This window comes from Leptodactylus fuscus, chromosome 1, assembly GCF_031893055.1.
Source record: "Leptodactylus fuscus isolate aLepFus1 chromosome 1, aLepFus1.hap2, whole genome shotgun sequence".
Taxonomy (NCBI): domain Eukaryota; kingdom Metazoa; phylum Chordata; class Amphibia; order Anura; family Leptodactylidae; genus Leptodactylus; species Leptodactylus fuscus.
Window position 1 is genome coordinate 234,562,140 of NC_134265.1, and position 23,733 is coordinate 234,585,872.

Below are 23,733 nucleotides of genomic sequence, written 5' to 3' on the forward strand. Positions count from 1 at the left end.
ACTGCTATTAGCTCTAGAAGAACAGCACTGTGCTCAGTGGTGCAACTACCGCCATAGTCGGTATGACATGTGGTGAAGGGGGGGCCCAAGTCAAAAGTTTGCGAAGGGGCCCGGTCTTTGCTAGTTACACCCCTGACTGCACTATTTCATACTTTACTGACATCACTGTTCACATTACATTACTATACATCTACAAGGTAATGAAGATACACTAGATTTGTAAGTAATACATTTCACATATATCATTACTATAGTGAAGCAACAAATAAAATGCTTCTTCCTTAAAGCTAGCATTTATATCGCAGAAGAGGTATTATCTGTCTGGAATAAACTTACAATAACTATGATTAATAACCAATAGGACTGCTCTGTTTTAGGCACAGCTTGTGATACTAAATGACATTTTTCTGAATTTTCCAACAATGCACGCCTCATGTGACGTTTAGCTCAGGAGGTTCGCAACAACCAATCCATCAAGTTAAAGGCAATATTGTTTTGTTAAAGGCTGACTGCAACAGTAAAGTGTGAGGAGAATGTAATTCCGCTGACACTTGAATGACTTATCTGGTAAGCTTCCTGCTGTGATTCCCCATAACTTTATTAATCTCTAACATTTTAGGCAGCTACTTAATTAACTTCAATAAAGAATGATTTACCATAAATCCTTGTTATTAGATGGCGCTTACAGCCAGCAAGTACTGCACAACTGCAAGAAAACCTTGAGAAATGTGCTGTGCCTTAAGTTAAATTGTACATTATAAAACCCACATAATCTGGCCTTCTACATAACAAAAATGTTGTTGTAAACCATTTATTTCTTCTTCTGACAGTAAAAAGAGAAGTGTTACTTTAAAAAAAAGTTAAAAAATGCAACAAAATTTTTTTAAAGTAAAAAAATATAAATAAAAGACCCACAAAACCCCCATTTTCCCCATTAGCATGTTTAAAAAAATATAAAAATGAAAAAAAACTTACACATACTTGGTATCAGGACATCCGTCACAACCTGACATGTAATATTACAATTTTTATTTATCCCAACATCCAAAATACAGAATACAAAATAATCAATAAATTCCTTGAATCCCAAAATGATACCAATGAAAACTTTACGTTATTCCGCAAAAACAAAAAACCCCCCATCACACGGGATTGATGGAAAAAGCATTTATCAAGGAGAATAGTGTGAGCGTAGGTCTCAAAATTTGCATGCATAGCGGATGGTGTAAAGTAACTACATAAGCCGTGTGGAGTACCTTGGGTACACTAGTTCCTAGGGTTAGGAAGGATTCTGAGGGGTCAATTCTGGTGTCTTTTCTTAGTAATGTCTAAATCTGTGTACCCTGACATACGCTAACAAATTTTCCTACCTTCCACAGTCCATTTTGCCTAAAGATGTGGTGAATTTTTCAGGTTTTTGTTGTTGCATTGTACAAGCTATATATAATTTTTTGGGGGTGATAAAACAATAGCTTGATTTTTTGCAGTATGAGATGCGTTTTGTAATGACACTAATTCTGAGATGCCTCGAACTTATTGACTAAATGTTATTAACTCTTTCTGGCTGGATTAAAAATAAAATATCTTGGAATTGCTTTTTAACATTTAAAACTTTAATCCATTAACTGTTCAGTATAAGTAATAAGGTACTTTTATTCTATGGGTCGATACGATTATGGAATTACCCATTTTATATAGTTTTTTTATGCATTACTAATTTTGGCAGAATAAAAACCAATTTAGGAGAAAAAATCAATAGTTATTGCACTGCTATCTTCTGAGAGGCATAACATTTTTATTTTTCTGTTAATAGAGCTGGTTGAGGACTTATTTTTTTGCAGGACCAGATGTGCTTTGCAATGATACTATATTGGGGTATACATGACCTTTTGATCAGTTTGTACGCCATATTTTGTGAGGTGAGATGGCAAAAATTTTTAGGAGTATATTTATAAGGTATCACATCTGTTCATTTACAGTCACAAACTGAGGGTGAATTCACACTGAGTAAACGCTAGCTTATTCTGAACGTAAAACACGTTCAGAATAAGCGGCGTCTAAAGCAGCTCCATTCATTTCTATGGGAGCGGGGATACGAGCGCTCCCCATAGAAATGAATGGGCTGCTTCTTTCACTCCGTGCAGTCCCATTGAAGTGAATGGGGAGTGCCGGCGTATACGGCAAGCTCTGCTCATGCCGGAGCGTACACGCCGGCACTCCCCATTCACTTCAATGGGACTGCACGGAGTGAAAGAAGCAGCCCATTCATTTCTATGGGGAGCGCTCGTATCCCCGCTCCCATAGAAATGAATGGAGCTGCTTTAGACGCCGCTTATTCTGAACGTGTTTTACGTTCAGAATAAGCTAGCGTTTACTCAGTGTGAATGCACCCTAAGGCTGCCTTCACACGGAGTAACGCCGGGCTTGTAAAAATCCTCATTCACAGCCGTACACGCGAGCGCTGCGGAAGGCTCCCAAACACTTCCCATTCACTTCAATAGGAGCGCTCGTAAAGCCGGCGTTACGGCTGTGAATGAGGATTTTTACAAGCCCGGCGTTACTCCGTGTGAAGGCAGCCTAAGCAGTATTAAAATGACATTTAGAGTAAGGACCCACATAGTGGGCTGCAGCAAAAAAGCGGTGCAGGAAAATCCCCGGCAGCAACGCATCACGGTTTTTCCCGCAGCGGTTTTCACAGAAAGTCCACAGAGCTTTTCTCTGTACACTTTCTGCTTCTATTATACCTATAGGGAAACTACTGGTGTTTCTGTAGGTATAATTGACATACTGCAATCCAAAATTGCAACAGTTTTCGAAATCGCGGTGTTTGTACTGTGTGAATTTTATCAGAATATGTGGATGAGATTCACTACTTTACAAGGACTCCGGCTTTAAAAGGTAACAAGATGACTGAAAATAAAACAAATAGTGTTCATTTGAGGCACATCCCTTGCTATATTTGTCATTTCAAGAAATAAAATGATTTCTGGCAGCTAAGCAATGGTTCCCCAGAGCTCACATAAATAAAGGAAAACTTCCCATGACCACCAGATTATTTCCTTACCTTCATGTGTTTGTAAAGGAACAGTTACATTGTAAACTATTTTTTCACTAGGGCTTTCAGAATCAACAAAGGACAGATAATGGGATCCAATCACAGTTATTCGGTCTTCAAGAGCCTGAAAAATATGTGCATTTATTTCATGAGCATGGCACTCACTTTACCTCTTACAGACAACAGTGCTTTTTCACTAACAGGTCCAATATAAAAGGTGCACATTGTAGGTCAGTGCATAACTACAAAAGTATAACATTTATTGGTACTTAATACAGTGTTACTGTATCATTCCTGTCCCTGTATCTATAGAGATTAATCAATCAAAACAGGAGGGCATATATAACACATTATGGGACAATAGTGCAATGAGTGGACACAGACCTGAATAAACGTGCAGTAAACTATGGCTGTTTTCTTCATAAAATATACTGATCGTCTATTCCTTACCGTCATGTGGAGAGAGGATCCTGGAGAAAGTTGTGGTGCCTCTGGATGGTTAGGTAAAATGCCAACACTGAACACGTGTCTGTCCTGAGGGGCCTGATTTGTTGACGCACTAGAAATCTGTACACAAAAAGAAAACATATGTGTAATTTTTTTTATTTGTTTCATATAACATTCATAATACATTCATATTTAATAGTTTTATTTATTCATATAAATATTGTATAGTCAGTGGAATTTAACTCTTCACTTCATACAGAACAATGGCTTACATGTTCTGTGTATTACTTATTTAAAGGCCCTTTTATGCAAGTCCAGCTCTTTACATCAATTAATAGGGGTTGCTCCACTGATTCCGACACAGTTGGAATTTTTTCTCAGTTCCCACTGTTCTCAAGCAATCAATGATGTTAGTTTTTGTGCCCGATTTCATATTTAGTCTCTGTACTGTCTGTACGGCGGTGTCAGGCAGGAGAAGGCAAAGACTGCAATTCTGAATGCTGACACTGGCTGCCTCTGTTTGGAGATCTGAATCACACCCCCTGCCTGACACTGCCCACCTGACATTACAGAGCTTAAAAGGGTTTTCCGGGCGAAAAAAAAGTTTGTTGATGCTATTAATAGGTTAATAAGTGCACCCAAATACCTTTAGCAGTTTAAGTGATTTCTGAGTTTCTCTGTGAGCCACTGGCACCTTATGCATTTGTTTACATGGGAATCTTCCTGTTCGGTGTTTTACTACAAATATCATGATGCCTTGAGTTTCTTTCTGAGCTGACTCAAACCCCCTCCCTCTCTCACTCCCTCCCGCTCCCTTTATCACTCACACCCCCTCCCCGTTTCCCTATCTAGCCCGCCCACTACTAGCCCTTCCTGGGTTATTATAGCTGACATTCTGTTTCCCCCTTTTCGAAAACGGGGCGTCAACAGAAAATTGGAAAATGACTGCCCTGGCGATCTAGAAAATATAGATTTTTGGAACAATGAGTAATTTAGAAGGTAGAATGGAGGGGGGTGTTTGGCTTAATTTTAGTTATTAAAATTATTTTGGTCACACGGGTGGTCACACGATGGAGATGGACTCCCATACAACAGATACTGATACTGTCCAATCAGTGTTGGTGGTCCCAATTGACAAGAGAAATGATATCTTCCATTTATTGATTTATTTATAACTAGAGGGAGGACCCGGCTTCGCACGGGTATATTACATTTTATGTTTGTGTAGTGGCCCCATAAGAATTGTCCAGTTTTGCACTGATGTATTTTGTATGTTGTTTGTGTGTATGTCCATAAGCGTCATGTGATTATGTGTATTTCATTTTGGATGTCAGTGAAAAACCTGTGATCAGTTGTTATGGATACCTGGAGTAAAGCTGTATCTAATCCTTCCCCGTGTAGTACTGTGTTTAGATGCAAGTATCCAATCCTTGTTGGTGTGGTACTTTGTGCAGATGCACATATCTAATCCTCCCCGTGTGGTATTGTGTGAAGAGGCGCGTATCTAATTCTCCAGTAAGTGAAACTGTGTGCAGACGCGCATATCTAATGACTCTGGCTTGCGGTACTGTGTGCAGATGCGCGTATCTAATACTCTGGCGTGTGGTACTGTGTGCAGATGCACGTATCTAATCCTCCCCTGTGCGGTATTGTGTGAAGAGGTGCGTATCTAATCCTACGGCATGTGGAACTGTGTGTAGACGTGGGTATCTAATCCTATGGCATGTGGTACTGTGTGCAGACGTGCGTATCTAATCCTACGGAATTTGGTACTGTGTGCAGACACGCTTATCTAATCCTCTGGTGTGTGGTACTGTGTGCAGACGCACGTATTTAATCCTCCCCTGTGTGGTATTGTGTGAAGAGGCACGTATCTAATCCTACGGCATGTGGTACGGTGTGCAGACACGTGTATCTAATCCTACGGCATGTGGTACTGTGTGTAGACGCGCGTATCTAATCCTACGGCATGTGGTAATGTGTGCAGACGCGTGTATCTAATCCTACGGCATGTGGTACTGTGTGTAGACGTGCGTATCTAATCCTACGGCATGTGGTACTGTGTGCAGACGCGTGTATCTAATCCTATGGTGTGTACAACTGTGTGAAGACACATGTATCTAATCCTCCCCTGTGTGGTATTGTGTGAAGAGGCGCGTATCTAAACCTACGGCGTGTGGAACTGTGTGTAGACGCGTGTATCCAATCCCCCGGCATGTGGTACTGTGTGCAGATGTGCGTATCTAATCCTATGGCATGTGGTACTGTGTGTAGACGCGCGTAGCTAATCCTCCCCCGTGTGGTACTGTGTGCAAACACGCGTATCTAATCCTCCCCCGTGTGATACTGTGTGCTGAGACGCGTATCTAATTCTCTGGTTTGTAGTACTGTGTGCAGAGGCATGTATCTAATCCTCCAAAGTGTGGTACTGTGTGCACACACACGTATCTAATCCTCCACTGTGTGGTATTGTGTGAAGAGGCGCGTATCTAATCCTTTGGCGTGTGGAACTATGTGTAGACACGCGTATCTAATCCTACTGCATGTGGTACTGTGTGCAGACGTGTGTATCTAATCCTATGGCGTGTACAACTGTGTGCAGACGCGCGTATCTAATCCTCTGGAATGTGGAACTGTGTGTAGACGCGTGTATCTAATCCTACGGCATGTGGTACTCTGTGCAGACGCGTGTATCTATTCCTATGGCGTGTACAAATGTGTGCAGACGCACGTATCTAATCCTCTGGAGTGTGGAACTGTGTGTAGACGCCTGTATCTAATCCTTCGGCATGTGGAACCGTGTGCAGACACACGTATCAAATCCTTCAGTGTGTGGAACTGTGTGCAGAAATGCGTATTTAATCCTCTGGTGTGTGGGACTGTGTGGAGACCCGTGTATCTAATCCTCTGGCGTGTGATACTGTGTGCTGATCTGTGTATCTAATCCTCTGGAGTGTGGAACTGTGTGTAGATGCCTGTATCTAATCCTTCGGCATGTGGTACTGTGTGTAGACGCGCGTATCTAATCCTATGGCATGTGGTACTGTGTGCAGACGCGTGTATCTAATCCTATGGCGTGTACAACTGTGTGAAGACATGTGTATCTAATCCTCCCCTGTATGGTATTGTGTGAAGAGGCGCATATCTAATCCTACGGCATGTGGAACTGTGTGTAGACGCGCGTATCCAATCCCCCGGCATGTGGTACTGTGTGCAGATGCGCATATCTAATCCTATGGCATGTGGTACTGTGTGTAAACGCGCGTATCTAATCCTCCCCCGAGTGGTACTGTGTGCAGACGCGCGTATCTAATCCTCCCCCGTGTGATACTGTGTGCTGAGACTCGTATCTAATTCTCTGGCTTGTGGTACTGTGTGCAGAGGCATGTATCTAATCCTCCAAAGTGTGGTACTGTGTGCACTCACATGTATCTAATCCTCCCCTGTGTGGTATTGTGTGAAGAGGCGTGTATCTAATCCTTCGGCGTGAGGAACTTTGTGTAGACGCACGTATCTAATCCTAATGCATGTGGTATTGTGTGCAGACGCGTGTATCTAATCCTATGGCATGTACAACTGTGTGCAGACGCACGTATCTAATCTTCTGGAGTGTGGAACTGTGTGTAGACGCGTGTATCTAATTCTACGGCATGTGGTACTGTGTGTAGATGCGCGGATCTAATCCTATGGCATGTGGTACTGTGTGTAGACACGTGTATCTAATCCTATGGCGTGTACAACTGTGTGAAGACACGTGTATCTAATCCTCCCCTGTGTGGTATTGTGTGAAGAGGCGCGTATCTAATCCTACGGCGTGTGGAACTGTGTGTAGACGCGCGTATCTAATCCTCCCCTGTGTGGTACTGTGTGCAGACGTGCATATCTAATCCTCCCCCGTGTGATACTGTGTGCTGAGACGCGTATCTAATTCTCTGGCTTGTGGTACTGTGTGCAGAGGCATGTATCTAATCCTCCAAAGTGTGGTACTGTGTGCACACACGTATCTAATCCTTTGGCATGTGGAACTATGTGTAGACGCGCGTATCTAATCCTACTGCATGTGGTACTGTGTGCAGACGCGTGTATCTAATCCTATGGCATGTACAACTGTGTGCAGAGGTGCGTATCTAATCCTCTGGAATGTGGAACTGTGTGCAGACGCGCATATCTAATCCTCTGGAATGTGGAACTGTGTGCAGACGCGTGTATCTAATCCTATGGCGTGTACAAATGTGTGCAGACGCACGTATCTAATCCTCTGGAGTGTGGAACTGTGTGTAGACGCCTGTATCTAATCCTTCGGCATGTGAAACCGTGTGCAGATGCACGTATCAAATCCTTCAGTGTGTGGAACTGTGTGCAGAAGTGCGTATTTAATCCTCTGGTGTGTGGGACTGTTTGCAGACCCGTGTATCTAATCCTCTAGCGTGTGATACTGTGTGCTGATCTGTGTATCTAATCCTCTGATGCGTGTATCTCAGTTTGGATATGAGTATTGTATTGTGCATTTGGAGTGACCGTGTGTATTGCAGTTGGAATATGAGTGAAAGACTTGCAGGTTTGTATTGGCTAAGGCGGGGGGGGGGCACTGTGTTTGGAATGCTGTATCTCAGCAACGGTATGTCCGAGCGAGTTGGAGTCTCGTCATAAACCTTCCCTGAAATCTGAAGTATCTCTGTACCAAATTTGGTGAAGATCGGTCCAGTCGTTTGGTTCGCATTAGTGTACAGACAGACGGACAGACAGACGGACAGACAGACAGACAGACAAGAATTCATTTTTATAAGATAGGGAGATTATTCAGGAGGAGTTACAGAGAAATTGCACAATGTAGAAATAAAGTTGCTTCAGAATTATTATATATAGACTAAAATATTTACTAAAGCAGACATGTCAGGAGAAGTGGAAAGTCCTCTTCAAATAGGGAAGTAATAATGTGTGAGTTGTTTAGCAAATACTGTACCAGGTGTGTAATACAAGTTGATTTTATGTTCTTAGTTAGACATATAATTTTCCTTTGAGACTTGTGGGTAGTAAGTTCATTAACAGACAAGACAGTAGTAATTTAGCAGAGCGTTAAAAAGATTTGCTTACATCTGCATCAAATGTTCCCAGGTCACTCCTTATCTGTCTGCATTGTCTAGTGAGTTACTCTGCAAATTGCTTTAATCACCTGTACTGATGGATTGCGAGAGCACAATCATCAAGAGGTCCTTGTAATAATGACTGGGATGAACTCTGCACGCTCAGATTTCTGAAATAAACAGATGCTCATCTCCTTGGCAAAGAAACAGGCCAAGAATATCACTGTGTGAATTAATCCTTTGCCATCCTTGTAAATAGGTATACAAATACAAGTATGTGTGTGTCTGTGCATGCATAGTTAAAGAGGATGTCAACCTAAAATGTAACTTTGCCATATATTAGAACTTCTAGCAGTAGTCAACAGGCTCCAACTGAATTGAGGCTGAGCAAGTGAATTCCCTTGTGGGGCCCTGAGCTAGGTGGGCTTCCAGCTCAAACAGGCTGTGCATCAGTATAATACTGGATACATTATTTAAGAAACTACCCAGTTTATTTTAGGTAATTATGTATATCTTTACCTACAGAAATCTGACAACAGGAAGTGTATCCATAAAAGCTGGCACCTTGGATTATGTTTTTAGAAAGTCAATCAACAATATATAGTCAACTTTATCTTCAGTTTTTGAGAAGCTAAATCCATTTGAAAATGGTAAACCTCCTCCTGTCACCTGGTTGCCCACAACTACCAGATAAATTACAAAATGGCTCTTAAACCTCTAATTTACCACTACATGACTACTTTTACACTTTGGAAGGAAATCTTCAATCTAAAAATATAAAATATTAAGGGACTACAACTGCTTAATTTATTGTCATTGACAGATTAGCTCTTAGCCGCAGTAGGAGCAATCAGAAAATAGAGCATCATGCTACAAAAGCAGTCAATAGGTTTCATTAAGGGAATCCATAGCAACTGATATTCCCCCAGGTACGTATCGCAGCTCATTTTCAGCATAGAAGCATCCATACCACATTATATAATCACTGTGCAGAAAGAATTTGTTACATCAACTCAGGAGAACACGCACAACATGTCCTTAAATTCCACCATTTATGGTTGCATTGAACCCCAGGATCAAATGTTATAGAGAAAGCTACTTTCTGCTCATAAAGGAAAAAAGAACTTAAAGAGGTTTTCTGGGACTAAAAAAAAAAGTCAAAAAAGCTGAAAATACTAGTTATATGAAAGAATAAATGTAACCGAGTACCTTTTATGTGTGTTTTAGTTTTTAACATTTTTGTTTTCCTCAGGCTATCAGACTCATACTGTTTTTCCTCCTTTCTACTTCATGGTTGTGGCAGCGACAGAGTTTTTCCTATCCTATGCCTGCATTGGCTCCACATCCTAGCAAGTTTCATGCACATCCAGTAAACCCTCCTTGAATTCCCGTGTCCCTGCTCAATGCACCCCTCTGATGATAAGTAACACTCTCTCTGTGCACTTCTTCCCTTGCTACATATTATATTACATACTAGCATCTGCCTGCGACTTCGTCTGCGTGTTGTTGTTGGCGCTGATCCACTTATAAGTAGTTAATTGCTGTTGTCGATGATCAGCCTGCTCCCGCGTCTCGGCTCTGCTACATCACTTCATATGCACAGCATACCAAGCTGTATGTACATCTCTGCATATGGAGAGCCTACTCAGCTGTGCTACAGCACTGCCTAAGCTGTGCTACATCTGGCCATTTGGATTATAGGGGTGTTCTTATGTCAGTGTCTGAGCAGCTGCTGTGTTAGAAACGGCTGAATGGATGTTGCTGAAATTTGCCACAGTTCGATCCGCCTGCTCCCGCGTTTCGGCTCTGCTACATCACTGCATATGCCCAGCATACCCAGCTGTATGTACATCATTGTATATGGAAAGCCTACTCAGTTGTGCTACAGCGCTGCCTAAGCTCTGCTACATCCTGCAATGTGGATTACAGGGGTTTGGTTATGTGACTGTCTGAGCAGCTTCTGTGTTAGAAATGGCTGAAGTGATGTTGATGAAATTTGCCACAGTTCTCCCCCTCCCTCATCAGAGGCTGAACACCACATTCCTCCGTCGTCCTCACACAAACTGTACACCCGATATAGTCCTCTTGCCCACACATAGCCTACATGTTCTCTACTCTCCTGACCTTCCATTATACTCCATTTTCTGCAGCTTTTACACAGTGTCCGGTTTCATCCTATATAGCTCCGCCCACACAATAGCGTGATCCTATCAGAGAACAGCTCAAGGACCTGTGATGACGTCATCAAGGGTCCTTCAGTGTAGTCTGAACAGAAATTTGTTCATAGCGGTCGTGAAATGATCTCATTTACCAGGATAAAAAGTAGCCTGTGTTAATCGGGGTTCCAGTCTGTGTATATGGCAAATTTCAGGCAAATCCGTTCAGCGTTTTTTGCGTGATTGAGGAACAAACACACAAACATCCAAACTTTCACATTTATAATATTAGTAGGATAGGATTAGCTGAAAAATAACAGGAGGCAGAATCAGGATGGAATGTGCTGCTAATTTGGGGATGGAATCTTCCTTGAAGTCAGTGAAAGATTCCGCTGTGAGGACAAACCCTAATTAGCTACTGTGTACAAAGAAACCAATTAGAATAACAATGCCCCTGTGTACAGGTTTAACTGTTCAAATACATTGATATCAAGCAGTGAAGCTGCATGTGACTTCACCTGACTTGAACTAGATTGTAGGCCCTTGCGGGAAGGCCCTTCATCCAACTGTACCAATTGGTCACTGTTAATATTGTATTTGTTGGTATAATTTGTGTACAGTATGTAAATCTTCAAATGTACAACCATGGAATTAATGGTGCTAGATAAATAAATAATCATCATCATCATCGGGGATCCCAGGTTCCCAGCACTTTTCCCCTCCCTTACTCTCCAACGAGTATGCTCACCTCTTTCTTGAGCATCTTATGGTCACCTATATGGCCTCCCTACAGCTCCAGATATCTAGTTAAACATTATTTAGCTGTGCACCAGCGCTGATCACATTGAGCGTATGTGAAACACCTGGCGAGAGGACCATATACTAATGCGGCTTGTCAGGTGTGGTAGGAGTGCATCGCTGACATCATTAATCGCCATATTGACACTGTCCATGGTATTGACCCACCTGCTTACACACAGTTAATGTGGAGGGAAGTATAGGTTTGTCTGATGTCAAAACCTTCTGTAAATCAGCTACTATGCTGAAAACACATCAGGTGCTTGCCATGAAGCAAATTCTCCACAGTTTTGCTGAATTTACAAAATTATGACAAATGTTGATAAATCTCAATCTCATACCCATTAGAGTCTAAGGCAGGGGTGGGCAATTAATTTTCCCATGGGACCGCATAAGAAATTGAAACTATACTAAAGGGCCGTGCCATGGCAAATTTAGCTCCACCCACTTCTATGTTGACTCCGCCCATTCCCAATAATCTTTCCATGTGCCCCTACACAGTATTATCCTCCTACAGTCACCCGTACATTATATGCCCCCACATTATAATGTTCCCTTCCAACTGCCCCACAGTATTAAGTCCCTCTCCTGGTGCCCCAGTATAAACTGGTGGAAACTAGAGGGGACACGAAACTGGAGCAGCTGGAGGGGGACATTAAACAGTGGGGGTAGTTGGAGGGGGGCAATAAATTGACAGCTGGAGCGGGACATGAAACTGGGGGCAACTAGAGGGAGACATTAAAATTGGGAAGCTGGAAGCAGACATTAAACCGTAGGGGTAGCTGGAGGGTGACATTAAACTGGGGGCAACTAGAGGCAGACAGGTCCCCCTACAGCTTCCTCCACGGTTTAATGTCCCCCCAGTTTAAATGCCCTCTTCATCTACCCCCAGTTTCATGTCCCCCCCTCCATTTCTCCCTCAGTTTCATATCTCCCTTTATTTTCCCCATTTCATGTCCCCCTTCCATCTTTCCCCCAGTTTCATGTCCCCCCTCCATCTGCCATCTCTGCCCTAGTATAACATTCCCCTTCCATCTCTGCCCCTAGGTTACTGAGACACACACAGAAAGACAGACACATATAGACACACACACACAGACACACACATACAGACAGACAGACACACACACACATACAGACACACACACACACACACACATACAGACACACACACACATACAGATATATATACACACACACACACACACACTCCACCCTGCATCTTACCTTACATCTCTCAGTACCTTATGACATACACCACATGTCTCCATTTTCTGCCGGCAGTAAGACACGCCCCCTAGACACACCTCCCTAGTCAAGCTGTGCGGGCCGGTCTGAATCAGTCAGAAGGCCGGATATGGCCCGGGGGCTGGACTTTGAAACCCCCATCAATCTTCGACTGATGACATATACAAAGGTTATATACAGAAACTCTTTAACTGGATAACACTGTACCTGAAAACTGAATGAGTCTCTCCCTTGAGAATGCGAACCAGAATGTCTATACCAAAGAAGGCCCTCGTTGATGTCCTGCTGTGTGAAAGAAGTGGCTGGTGTGGCAAATCGCCCATCAGGCAGTCGCTGCCAGCTATTTGGTGGACCATCAGCAGGCATAGGAACCAAAAGAACAACGTCTCCTGCAATGCAAACCATTCACATCAAATGGATTGAAAAATTGAGATACTCCCCAGAAACGAGTCCCTAGTATTAACCCCAAAATTCCAGTGTATTAAAATATTATTAGGTATTACAAAAACAACTGCTAAGACTTAAAAGGGTTTTCTGGGCAAAAAAAAATAAAAATCCTTTTTTATTTAAATGGTCTGTTAGTGCTGTTAATGGGTTAAAAGTACACCTATATACTTTTAGCAGTGTTTTGAGTGATTTCTGGGTGTCTGTGGGAGCTCCTGGCATCTTCTGCATTTGTTTACATGGTGTTAGATTCATGCTATGTAGTTTCCTGTGTACCTTCCACACTACCTCCCTCTCACTGCCCCCTTCTGTCTCACTCCGTTACACCCCCCTCCCTGTCTCCCGAGCTAAGCTATCCTGCCCACTACTAGGCCCCCCTCCCTGTTTCCCTAGCTAAGCTATCCTGCCTAGTACTAGCCCATCACAAGTAAATAACTAAGCTGACCCCTAATGCATCATACTTACCTAGTTTTCCATCTGGGATATGGCTCCTCCTTTCTTCTTCATTGTACGCAGGCTGAAGAAGCTTCTCTTCTTCTCTCCTAGTCCGTGCAAAGACCAGAAGAACCTGTGAGGCGCAGTAGAGATGGAGTGCCATCTTTATTGCGCACGTCTTGCAGCCACCTCCAGACTGCGCAAACGTTGGAGAGAGGATAAGAGGAGGAGCCATTCCAGACAGGAAGGCTTTTGATGGGTTTGGGGAGGGGGGGGGGTGTTACTGGTGACATCCCGTTCTGGAAGCGGTGAAACGGAACATCAACCGAATTTTCAGAAAGTGTCACATGACCTCCCTAGGGACATGGGTAATTATCCATTCTGTTAATACAAGTAAATTAGAAGTTGGCGGGGGGGGGGGGGGGTAGTTTAGGGGAAGATTTGTATTTTATCCCGGACAACCCCTTTAATATATATCATAGATGAATGTGTTTTCTACATAAGAATACAAATGAATCATACTGTACTGAAAAAAAGAGACAAAACAGGCCATACAAACTAGTGCAGGGCATGCTGCATAATAAGGAGACAGAATAGAGAAGGATATTTAATAATTACCGAACTTTGGATGTTCACTTGTAATAGTGTACAGGATATCAGAGTCAGTCACACCAAAGGCCCTAGCTTGCAGGAGTCTGTTTGATATTTGAAGCATTCCTCCTTCTGGAACCCAAACAGCTGAGTTTAAAACAAGTTGTATCCCGCTGTTTTTCTGTAGTTAAAGGAAGAAAGAGGTTAAATGTGTTAGAGTACGAATCAGTACATCAATTTTTAGCACAACAAATGTGCTGATTCAGAGTATTTATATCCAAAAAAATGTAAATCATTAAAATGTTAATTACATAATCCCTGCTAAAGTAGTCAGCACATTTCCCAATATTGTATATTAATGGCCTAGTTGATTTGAAGTTGTATAGCTTTTAGATATAGAATGAGGAGATACAGTGCTTCCCTTTACTGGGACACCTCAAGCCACAAGGGAAAGCAACAGAGCCCCATGCAATTTGTCCTGTTAGGGGTTTTCAATGGTCTTACCCACACTATCTAGAATGTTAAACTAGAACTTTTGTTATTGGTCATAGTACATGAGACACCACCAGCAATTCCCTAAGAAATATGCAGTATAATATGCAGTTCTTCTCCTTCCAAGCAGAAGTTTTTCAGGGCTGCATATCATGTCTGTATACTCTGACTCAATGGGACCAAGTGCCTGTTTGTTGTAATGCTCAACAGCACATTATCAGAAGTCATCTGACAGAATATAGGCATCATAGATATAGCTTTGCATTAAGGAATTGCTAAATTGCAGACATTTTCAATGTTTCAATAATGCTTTCTAGTTGTTTAAGGAGTTCAGAGTAAATAATATTGATCTAGGAGCTGCACTGAGATCCTTGACAGTTCTGAGCAAGGGAGTTGCTGGCACTTATCTTAATAAATGCTGTAGCTAGTAAACAACACAACTTATCCTTCCTTAAGATCCACCTGAGAATTCTCTACTGTAAATAACTGCAGCTAACTTCTACAAATAATAAAAACACCAACCAAAAGTACCAAAACTGATAAAGATATGATCACATACAATTCTAATTATATATTATCCTACCTTAACTGCACCAATCTGCCCACTTTCGCAGAAAGTGGTGAGCAAGGCACAAAATGGGGATGTAGTGCAACTTTGGTAGAAGAAGGAGCTGTGCTACAAAGATGCATCATATAAATTTCCATCTAAGGCAGAAATTTGCCTCGCTATTTGTGCTTGCTTAGCAAAATTTAGATATGTTAACATGCAACAGAACCACCTTGAGATAATAAGTCTTCCCGTGTTATCGGACAGTCACCCATCAGAGGACAATGTGTATCATTTGAAGATAAGTATATACACTTTTTAAATAAATACCTTCTCACCAACTTTGACATGAAACAGAATGTTTTGGAAATAGTATCCATCATTTGCCTGGAAAACAATTATGTCCGCTTGACTTTCAGAGCCATCATGGATATAGTGAAGTGCTCCATTTGTAATGTCATCCAGTCGGAATTTGTGGATGGGTGTATTTCCAGGGGGAATCACCAGCTGTCCGCACTTTGGAGCAGTCAGAACAATAACTGTAACATCCTGTGGGTTATCATCATCTCTTAGATCAAGGACAGAGCCAGTGATAGCTCCAATTTCACCTTTGCCAACCACTAGTTCTTCATTCCTTAGGATGTATGGTGCCTGACACAGACAAAATAATAAGATACCTAACAAGGAATATCATTGGACTAAACAAAAAACTAGAGTACATCTATTGTACACATTACACCTGCTATTTTCACGATCTGCACATTTTTATGGCTTGTCCTTCTTGGAGTAAAAATAACAAAACAAAGCAAAAAAAAACAAACAACAAACCCATAGTAAAATCTGCAACAAAAAACACAACTTTCTGCAACATATGGCCAACAACTATATTTGTGTGTTATTTTTTTCTTTTTTTTTCAATAAGTGTATTTTGATGACTATGATATGAAGTGTATATAGGATTAAAAGCTATTACCTTTGTAGACACTGCTTGTATGTTGATTGTCTTTGGCTGAGAGTAGAGTTGGCCATCACTGACTTTTAGTGAAAAGAATCCTTTCCTACATAAAAATAAGAAATAAACATAAATCACATTAATTGTAAATGTTCAAGTCATTGTTATCATTTGGAATACAGTTAAATGTTGTTCAATGTGTATTTTTATTAAAGGATCTGCAATCATTATATAGAAACAGAACCTTGTTTCTTATTCGGACATTCTATTATGGGTCGGGGGGGGGGGGGGGTGGCATTTTATTAGAGACTATATAAAATCATTGGGCAAGTCTACATAACAATACAATGTATATTAACTGAGTGAGGAATGTAACGCTTTTATTTCAATTTCAGCAGAGACATTCTGCACGCTTCATAAAACAGGGGCACTGTGAAAGCTTCCTTAATTCTTTTGTTGAGTAATATTATGATAAAAGTAAAGCGCAATTAAGTAAATGTAGATTTGACAGCAATTACCGTAACATGATTAGTCATGTGCGGCCTACATCCTGCCAAACAAAATGCACGTCTCACTAGAGTCTCATTGAAGACACCTTCATGAAATACATAGGCTAATGAATGAAATTCTACAATTTAATGAGTTTCTATCATCACCTATGACATGTCTGTTTTGGATGGCTTTCTTGCTACCCCCTGTTTTCATTGAGATGTATTTTACAATATACAGGATTCATAAATAGGATCCTATTCTTAAATATGGCAAAATAGACCGTCATCATTGTTGTGTCCCTTTGCATTTTTTTAATTCTGTTTATTCAATTATTTGCTGTTTCTCTTCTTCCATTGTATATAAACTGAACTTGCATCTACATTCATTACACATAACGTTAATGTTAAGCTTAGCTTGTTTATTAGACTGTCAGAGTAAAAAGGTATCTAAAGCTGTTCAAATTCTCGCTTTTGAATATAATTGTAATTATAAATAAATAAATACAATTGTAACTATAATTTTGAATATAATTGAATACAATTATTTTTCTAGAGTTTCATATGTCAGAAACTTGCTCAGAACACTCCCTCACACAAGGAAAACATTGCAAACACTATTAAAGAAGACCTGTCACCAGTTCTGACATGTCTGTTGTTTAATCTTTTGGTGGTTACGGGTGCTAAGGAGTTTAATCCACCTTAGTGTGGTTAAGGTAATCTATGGGTCTCTTTGGCTTATGGGCCAGATGGAAGCTGCAGTCTCTATACCACCAGCGTATCCATAGGTAAAACTGACATACTTCTATTTCCAAAACCACAATGATTTTGGAAATCACAGCGTGTCTGCTGTGTGTATTTTTCCACAATGTGTAAATGGGTTTTGCTAGAATCCAATCCACTTTGAAGGAACTGTATTTTTTTCTGCCACAGTAAAAGCTCAGCTTTAGGGCCCGGCCTAAATTTTCATACCTTGATTTCTCCTTGCTGTGCTTAAATCTCACTCTTTGCTCAATCAGATCCTTCCAGCTGAAGTGTGTATCCTTGTTGAGATGGACCTCCTTGCCATGTACTATTTTCACAAGCCGACCATTGGTTGGAGCAGTCACAACATGAAATGTAAGACTAGCCTCTTCAGTATCCAAATCTTGAACAATCATAAAAGTAAGATCCAATGGTCTCATTGTGCCTATGCCCACAGTAAAAGAGCTGTTCACCAGGAGAGCAGGGGGATGTACGTTATCTGAAATGTAAAAAAAAAACAATTTAAATAATGTGTTTAAAAGAGGTTGTCTGAGATATTTTAGCACTTGTGCAGGAGGCCGAGGAAGATGAAACCTAAAAAATGATACTTCTCCCTGGTATCCCCCACCACTGTTCAGACCAGTGTCTCCATGGGCTTTTTACGGCCATTGAGGCAACAGAAAAAGACATGAGACGTCATTCACATACATCACCAGTGACGTCCTGGGCTTCAGAGGTCACATTCAGCGAGGACATCCTGTCGCTGGACTCTGACAACATAGGGTACACTGCAGAGCCAGTGACAGGTGAGTGGATTTTTTTTTTCAGGTTTCACCTTCTGAGGCCTCCTGCCCCAGTACTAAAATATCCTGGACAACCCTATTAAGGCCAAGGCTGCAAAAGACTTAGAAGAAAGGAGAAAAACAAACTCTGCAACTCAAAACTCAACTTTTCTGTAATGTGTGGTCTCAGATATGATATACAATGTTGTATCCTTAGACTATGCCATTGAGGTTAGATTGTCCAACACTAACCAGTGTAAGGTGCTGTGCTTTGTAAGATGTGTGGAGGACACAGCAATCAGTATCATAGTCCTGGAAAAGTATGCAAAAGTAGAGAGCAAAATTTTGCCTAAAACAAAGTTACATACAGAAAAAAATACCTACATTTCAGCTAGTGTTAAAGGGGTTTTCCCATCTCACTGCTTTAGAAGTTTGCCCGCTGTCCCTTCTTCTCACTTCCTGTATTTTTTCCCCCCTTCCCAGCTTGCTGAACTCGACACTATACTTATGCAGATCAGATAATATGCACATGCTTGTACAGAATGGACTCAGTGTTATCTGTGTGTTTACATAGATAGATAACACACTGGACTTTATCAGAAAACTGCAATTAACTGAACTAATTGTCCTGCTGCAGAGCTGTAGATAACAGTGAGAGCAGTGAGTGACATCACTTGTCAAAGTACACAGGTCTATGGTTATGGGAACGCGGTGTAAACAATGGGAGGGATAAGTTCAATAGCAGGAAAACAGAGCAGCATTGCAAAAGCAATATTTTAAGGAAAAGTCTTCAATTTACATAAGCTACCAATCTAGATAAAATCCTTGAGATGGGAATATGCCTTTAAGCTCACCATATACATTAATTGAAAATTGAGTCTCAGTGAGAAAAAAAATGCATTACAAATATTTGTCATCATACCCATGGTTTGGTCTTCTATTGTATTTTTTACAATGTTTATTTAAGGTTGTAGCATTAATGTCAATTTCTGCTGTGTCTTAGAATACTACTACAAAATTACTGACAAAATGATGTATATAACATTATTATATTGTGAAGCAATAAATCAAAGGCTTATGTGACACTACAATAGTTGAAGGAATGATGAAGTGAGGAAAACCCCATAGGACAGGGCCATGTTTCCCTAGTTATGCGGCCTTCATGCTTTGCTTAGGCATGTGAACTTGCATTTAAAGCAGTGTGTGCTGATACCATAAATTAAGCTAGCTCTTCAGGTATATCATCTTCTGCACTTCTGCTTTATATCAGTAAGCTTCTCAGGAACATTAACAATGCAATTAAACTAGATCGAAAACCATTAACGCTAAGGGATGTAACCGTCTATGATCTGTATATTATCTCAATTGAGTGTTCAATATTACCCCAAACAAGTGTTCAATTAGGAGAATTTCTAATTATTGCAAAACTCATTACTTTTTGATTGAAGCAACAACATTTCCTATACATGCTACTTGTCTATCTTTATCTTTCTCACATTATTCATATACTACACACATTATGGCATTTTCACCACCCATCTTCTTCAGTACATTAAAGGGGTTATCCAGCCTCCAAAAGTTATCTGAAATTAAATCCATGGCAGAGCTAAATATTCAGGTCCCTTGTGTAGCCTTCTCTTGGCTTCATTTTACTTGAGACTCCTTGAATCACTGTTCTTTACATGTAGTGAATCTCTGAAGAAAATACATTTCCCATGATGCATCTGCCTGCTCTGCCCTCTAATGAAATCACTGGTAATAAATCACTTCCACATCCGAAGTCACATGATGCTGTGATGTTTTATTTGGAAGCTCACTCGCCCTGTGAGTAGCAAACACAGGGAGTGAGAGCAGGCAGATGCACCATGGGAATTGTAGTTTGTTCACAGATTCACTGTATGTAAATAACAGTGATACAATGAGCCTCAAAGTAAAATAAAGCCAAAGGCTGTAAGGAAGTAATTGCAGATAATTTTTGGAAACTGGATAAGCCCTTTTAATAGTAGGGTTACAAATTAAAATAGAAATAAAGCCACTGGTGCCTGGGTCAAACAAATGCCCATAAGTGGATAAGTCATACAATAAGTTTCTTCTAGGAATAGCTCCATCTGCTGTGCTATTTCATAGTTAGAAACAGCTAATTTCTGGGTGGATTTAGCAGACAGCAGAAGTATAAGTACTTTCTATATATTTGGCACTTCTGTTGAAGCCACTCTTAGTTTTGGCTCAAAAAAACAGAGCAAAATTTGTAGCAGAAAAATCCAGCTTCTGCACATGTTGTCTCAGGCTAAGGTTATGGGTCTATGGTTATGCAGTTTATCTTCCCTTATTAAATCTATAAGGAAAATGCTTGCAAGAACCCAGCAGATCAACTAAGTGATTAAATGACAATTACAATATGCAAATGAGCTCTTTGGAGCAACAAGGGTGCTGTCGCTTACCTATTTGGAGAAATGGCAATGTTCTCATTGCTCCAAAGAGCTTGTTTGCAAGTTGACAAAAAGAGCAATATCTCAGCAACAGAGGCAATGAAGGATAAAATGCCATATGACTCAAGTGGCCTTAAAGAGGACCTTTCAGGTCCTCAGGCACCTGTGGTTTTATATACTGCTAGAAAGCCGACAGTGCTCTGAATTCAGTGCACCATCGGCTTTCCCATTGCTTCCCTGCAGAACAGCTATTAGCGCCGTTACCGTAGCTCTTCACTGTCAGAAGTGATGACGCTGAGCGGTGAGGAATGCTGGGTGGTAAGGAACACCCCCTCTGACAGTATAATGCTATGGACCCTACTGTCAGGAGGGGCGTTCCTCACAGACTTCTGACAGTGAAGAGCTATCGGTAACGGCACCAATAGCTCTTCCCCTGAGGCACATAACGGGAAAGCTGATAGGAATTCAGCGCACTGTTGGCTTTCTAGTGGTATATAAAACCGCAGGTGCCCGAGGACATGATGGGTCCTCTTTAAAGGGGTTCTCTGGGCAAAAGACCTCTTTTTTTTTTTTTTTTTTAAAAAAAAGGTATTTTGGTGCTTTTAATGGATCAATAAGCGCACTAAAATATCTTTAGCAGTGTTTTGAATGATTTCTCAGTTTTCCTAGAAGTTCCTGACATCTTCAGCATTTGTTTATGAGTAGCCAACTACGAGATGTCTTAGCTCTCCCTCTCTCACATCCCTTCCATGTTTTCGTAGCTAACCCATGGACTATTAGCCCTACCTACCTATCTACAGTCCTATGAAAAAGTTTGGGCACCCCTATTAATCTTAATCATTTTTAGTTCTAAATATTTTGGTGTTTGCAACAGCCATTTCAGTTTGATATATCTAATAACTGATGGACACAGTAATATTTCAGGATTGAAATGAGGTTTATTGTACTAACAGAAAATGTGCAATATGCATTAAACCAAAATTTGACCGGTGCAAAAGTATGGGCACCTCAACAGAAAAGTGACATTAATATTTAGTAGATCCTCCTTTTGCAAAGATTAACAGCCTCTAGTTGCTTCCTGTAGCTTTTAATCAGTTCCTGGATCCTGGATAAAGGTATTTTGGACAAACAATTCAAGTTCAGTTAAGTTAGATGGTCGCCGAGCATGGACAGCCCGCTTCAAATCATCCCACAGATGTTCAATGATATTCAGGTCTGGGGACTGGGATGGCCATTCCAGAACATTGTAATTGTTCCTCTGCATGAATGCCTGAGTTGATTTGGAGCAGTGTTTTGGATCATTGTCTTGCTGAAATATCCATCCCCGGCGTAACTTCAACTTCGTCACTGATTCTTGAACATTATTCTCAAGAATCTGCTGATACTGAGTGGAATCCATGCGACTCTCAACTTTAACAAGATTCCCGATGCCGGCATTGGCCACACAGCCCCAAAGCATGATGGAACCTCCACCAAATTTTACAGTGGGTAGCATGTGTTTTTCTTGGAATGCTGTTTCTTTTTGGACGCCATGCATAACGCCTTTTTTTTTATAACCAAACAACTCAATTTTTGTTTCCAAAATGAAGCTGCCTTGTCCAAATGTGCTTTTTCATACCTCAGGCAACTCTATTTGTGGCGTACGTGCGGAAACGGCTTCTTTCTCATCACTCTCCCATACAGCTTCTATTTGTGCAAAGTGCGCTGTATAGTTGACCGATGCACAGTGACACCATCTGCAGCAAGATGATGCTGCAGCTCTTTGGAGGTGGTCTGTGGATTGTCCTTGACTGTTCTCACCATTCTTCTTCTCTGCCTTTCTGATATTTTTCTTGGCCTGCCACTTCTGGGCTTAACAAGAACTGTCCCTGTGCTCTTCCATTTCCTTACTATGTTCCTCACAGTGGAAACTGACAGGTTAAATCTCTGAGACAACTTTTTGTATCATTCCCCTGAACAACTATGTTGAACAATCTTTGTTTTCAGATCATTTGAGAGTTGTTTTGAGTAGCCCATGATGCCACTCTTCAGAGGAGATTCAAATAGGAGATCAACTTGCAATTGGCCACCTTAAATACCTTTTCTTATGATTGGATACATCTGGCTATGAAGTTCAAAGCTCACTGAGGTTACAAAACCAATTTTGTGCTTCAGTAAGTCAGTAAAAAGTAGTTAGGGGAATTCAAATCAATAAAATGATAAGGGTGCCCATACTTTTGCACCGGTCAAATTTTGGTTTAATGCATATTGCACATTTTCTGTTAGTACAATAAACCTCATTTCAATCCTGAAATATTACTGTGTCCATCAGTTATTAGATATATCAAACTGAAATGGCTGTTGCAAACACCAAAATATTTAGAACAAAAAATGATTAAGATTAATAGGGGTGCCCAAACTTTTTCATAGGACTGTACCTACCTACCTACCTCAGCCCACTCCATTATACTTACCTGTCTTCTTTGTCCTGTCTTCTGTCCTGTCCACTCCTTCTGTGGACCTGTGGTGCCTGTGCAATAGAGCCAACAGAGCTCTATTGCACATACCTTGAAACCCGGCTTCTTCTCTTCGTCTGCCAGTGATTGTGCAATAGGCTCTACTGTGCAGGCAGAGAAGATAGTAGTGACGCCTTGTTCCCAGGAGAATGAAGACAGGTATGTATGATGGGGATCGGGGAGGAAGCATTGGTGACGTTCCTTTTCTGGAAGTGGGAAAACTGAAATTCTCTGGAATATCAGAAAGTATTCCTAGGGCGGTCACATGCAGGGTCGGACTGGCCCGCCGGGGTACCGGGGAATCCCCCGGTAGGCCCCAGCCTGGACTATTAAGACCTCATTATGGGGCCCTACTGGACCTCCACTGCCTTTTTTTAATAGACATTGGAGGTTCGGTAAGGCGTCTGCCCAGGGCTGCTGTCATCACCCGGGCAAGTCACTGTGAGGTATGAAGGGAGAGAGACGTGCTGCAGAAGGGCTGAAGGACCTGTGATGATGTCATATGTGGGCGGAGCTACACAGATCGTACAGAACAGTGTTACACAG

At 41.2% G+C, this 23,733-nt stretch overlaps 1 protein-coding gene across 2 annotated transcripts in view; it reads right to left on the reverse strand.

The window, feature by feature from the left end:
• FRAS1 (Fraser extracellular matrix complex subunit 1) overlaps window positions 1-23,733 on the reverse strand; it is a 368,631-nt gene that overhangs the window by 73,966 nt on the left and 270,932 nt on the right. For both annotated transcript variants that reach the window (XM_075284507.1, XM_075284497.1), the window contains 7 exons: window positions 17,710-17,980; window positions 16,271-16,355; window positions 15,628-15,948; window positions 14,286-14,439; window positions 12,996-13,177; window positions 3,506-3,622; window positions 3,065-3,179 (listed from right to left, as the gene is read on the reverse strand). In XM_075284507.1, coding sequence (XP_075140608.1) covers window positions 3,065-3,179; window positions 3,506-3,622; window positions 12,996-13,177; window positions 14,286-14,439; window positions 15,628-15,948; window positions 16,271-16,355; window positions 17,710-17,980 — 1,245 coding nt within the window. The remainder of the gene's footprint in view (window positions 1-3,064; window positions 3,180-3,505; window positions 3,623-12,995; window positions 13,178-14,285; window positions 14,440-15,627; window positions 15,949-16,270; window positions 16,356-17,709; window positions 17,981-23,733) is intronic.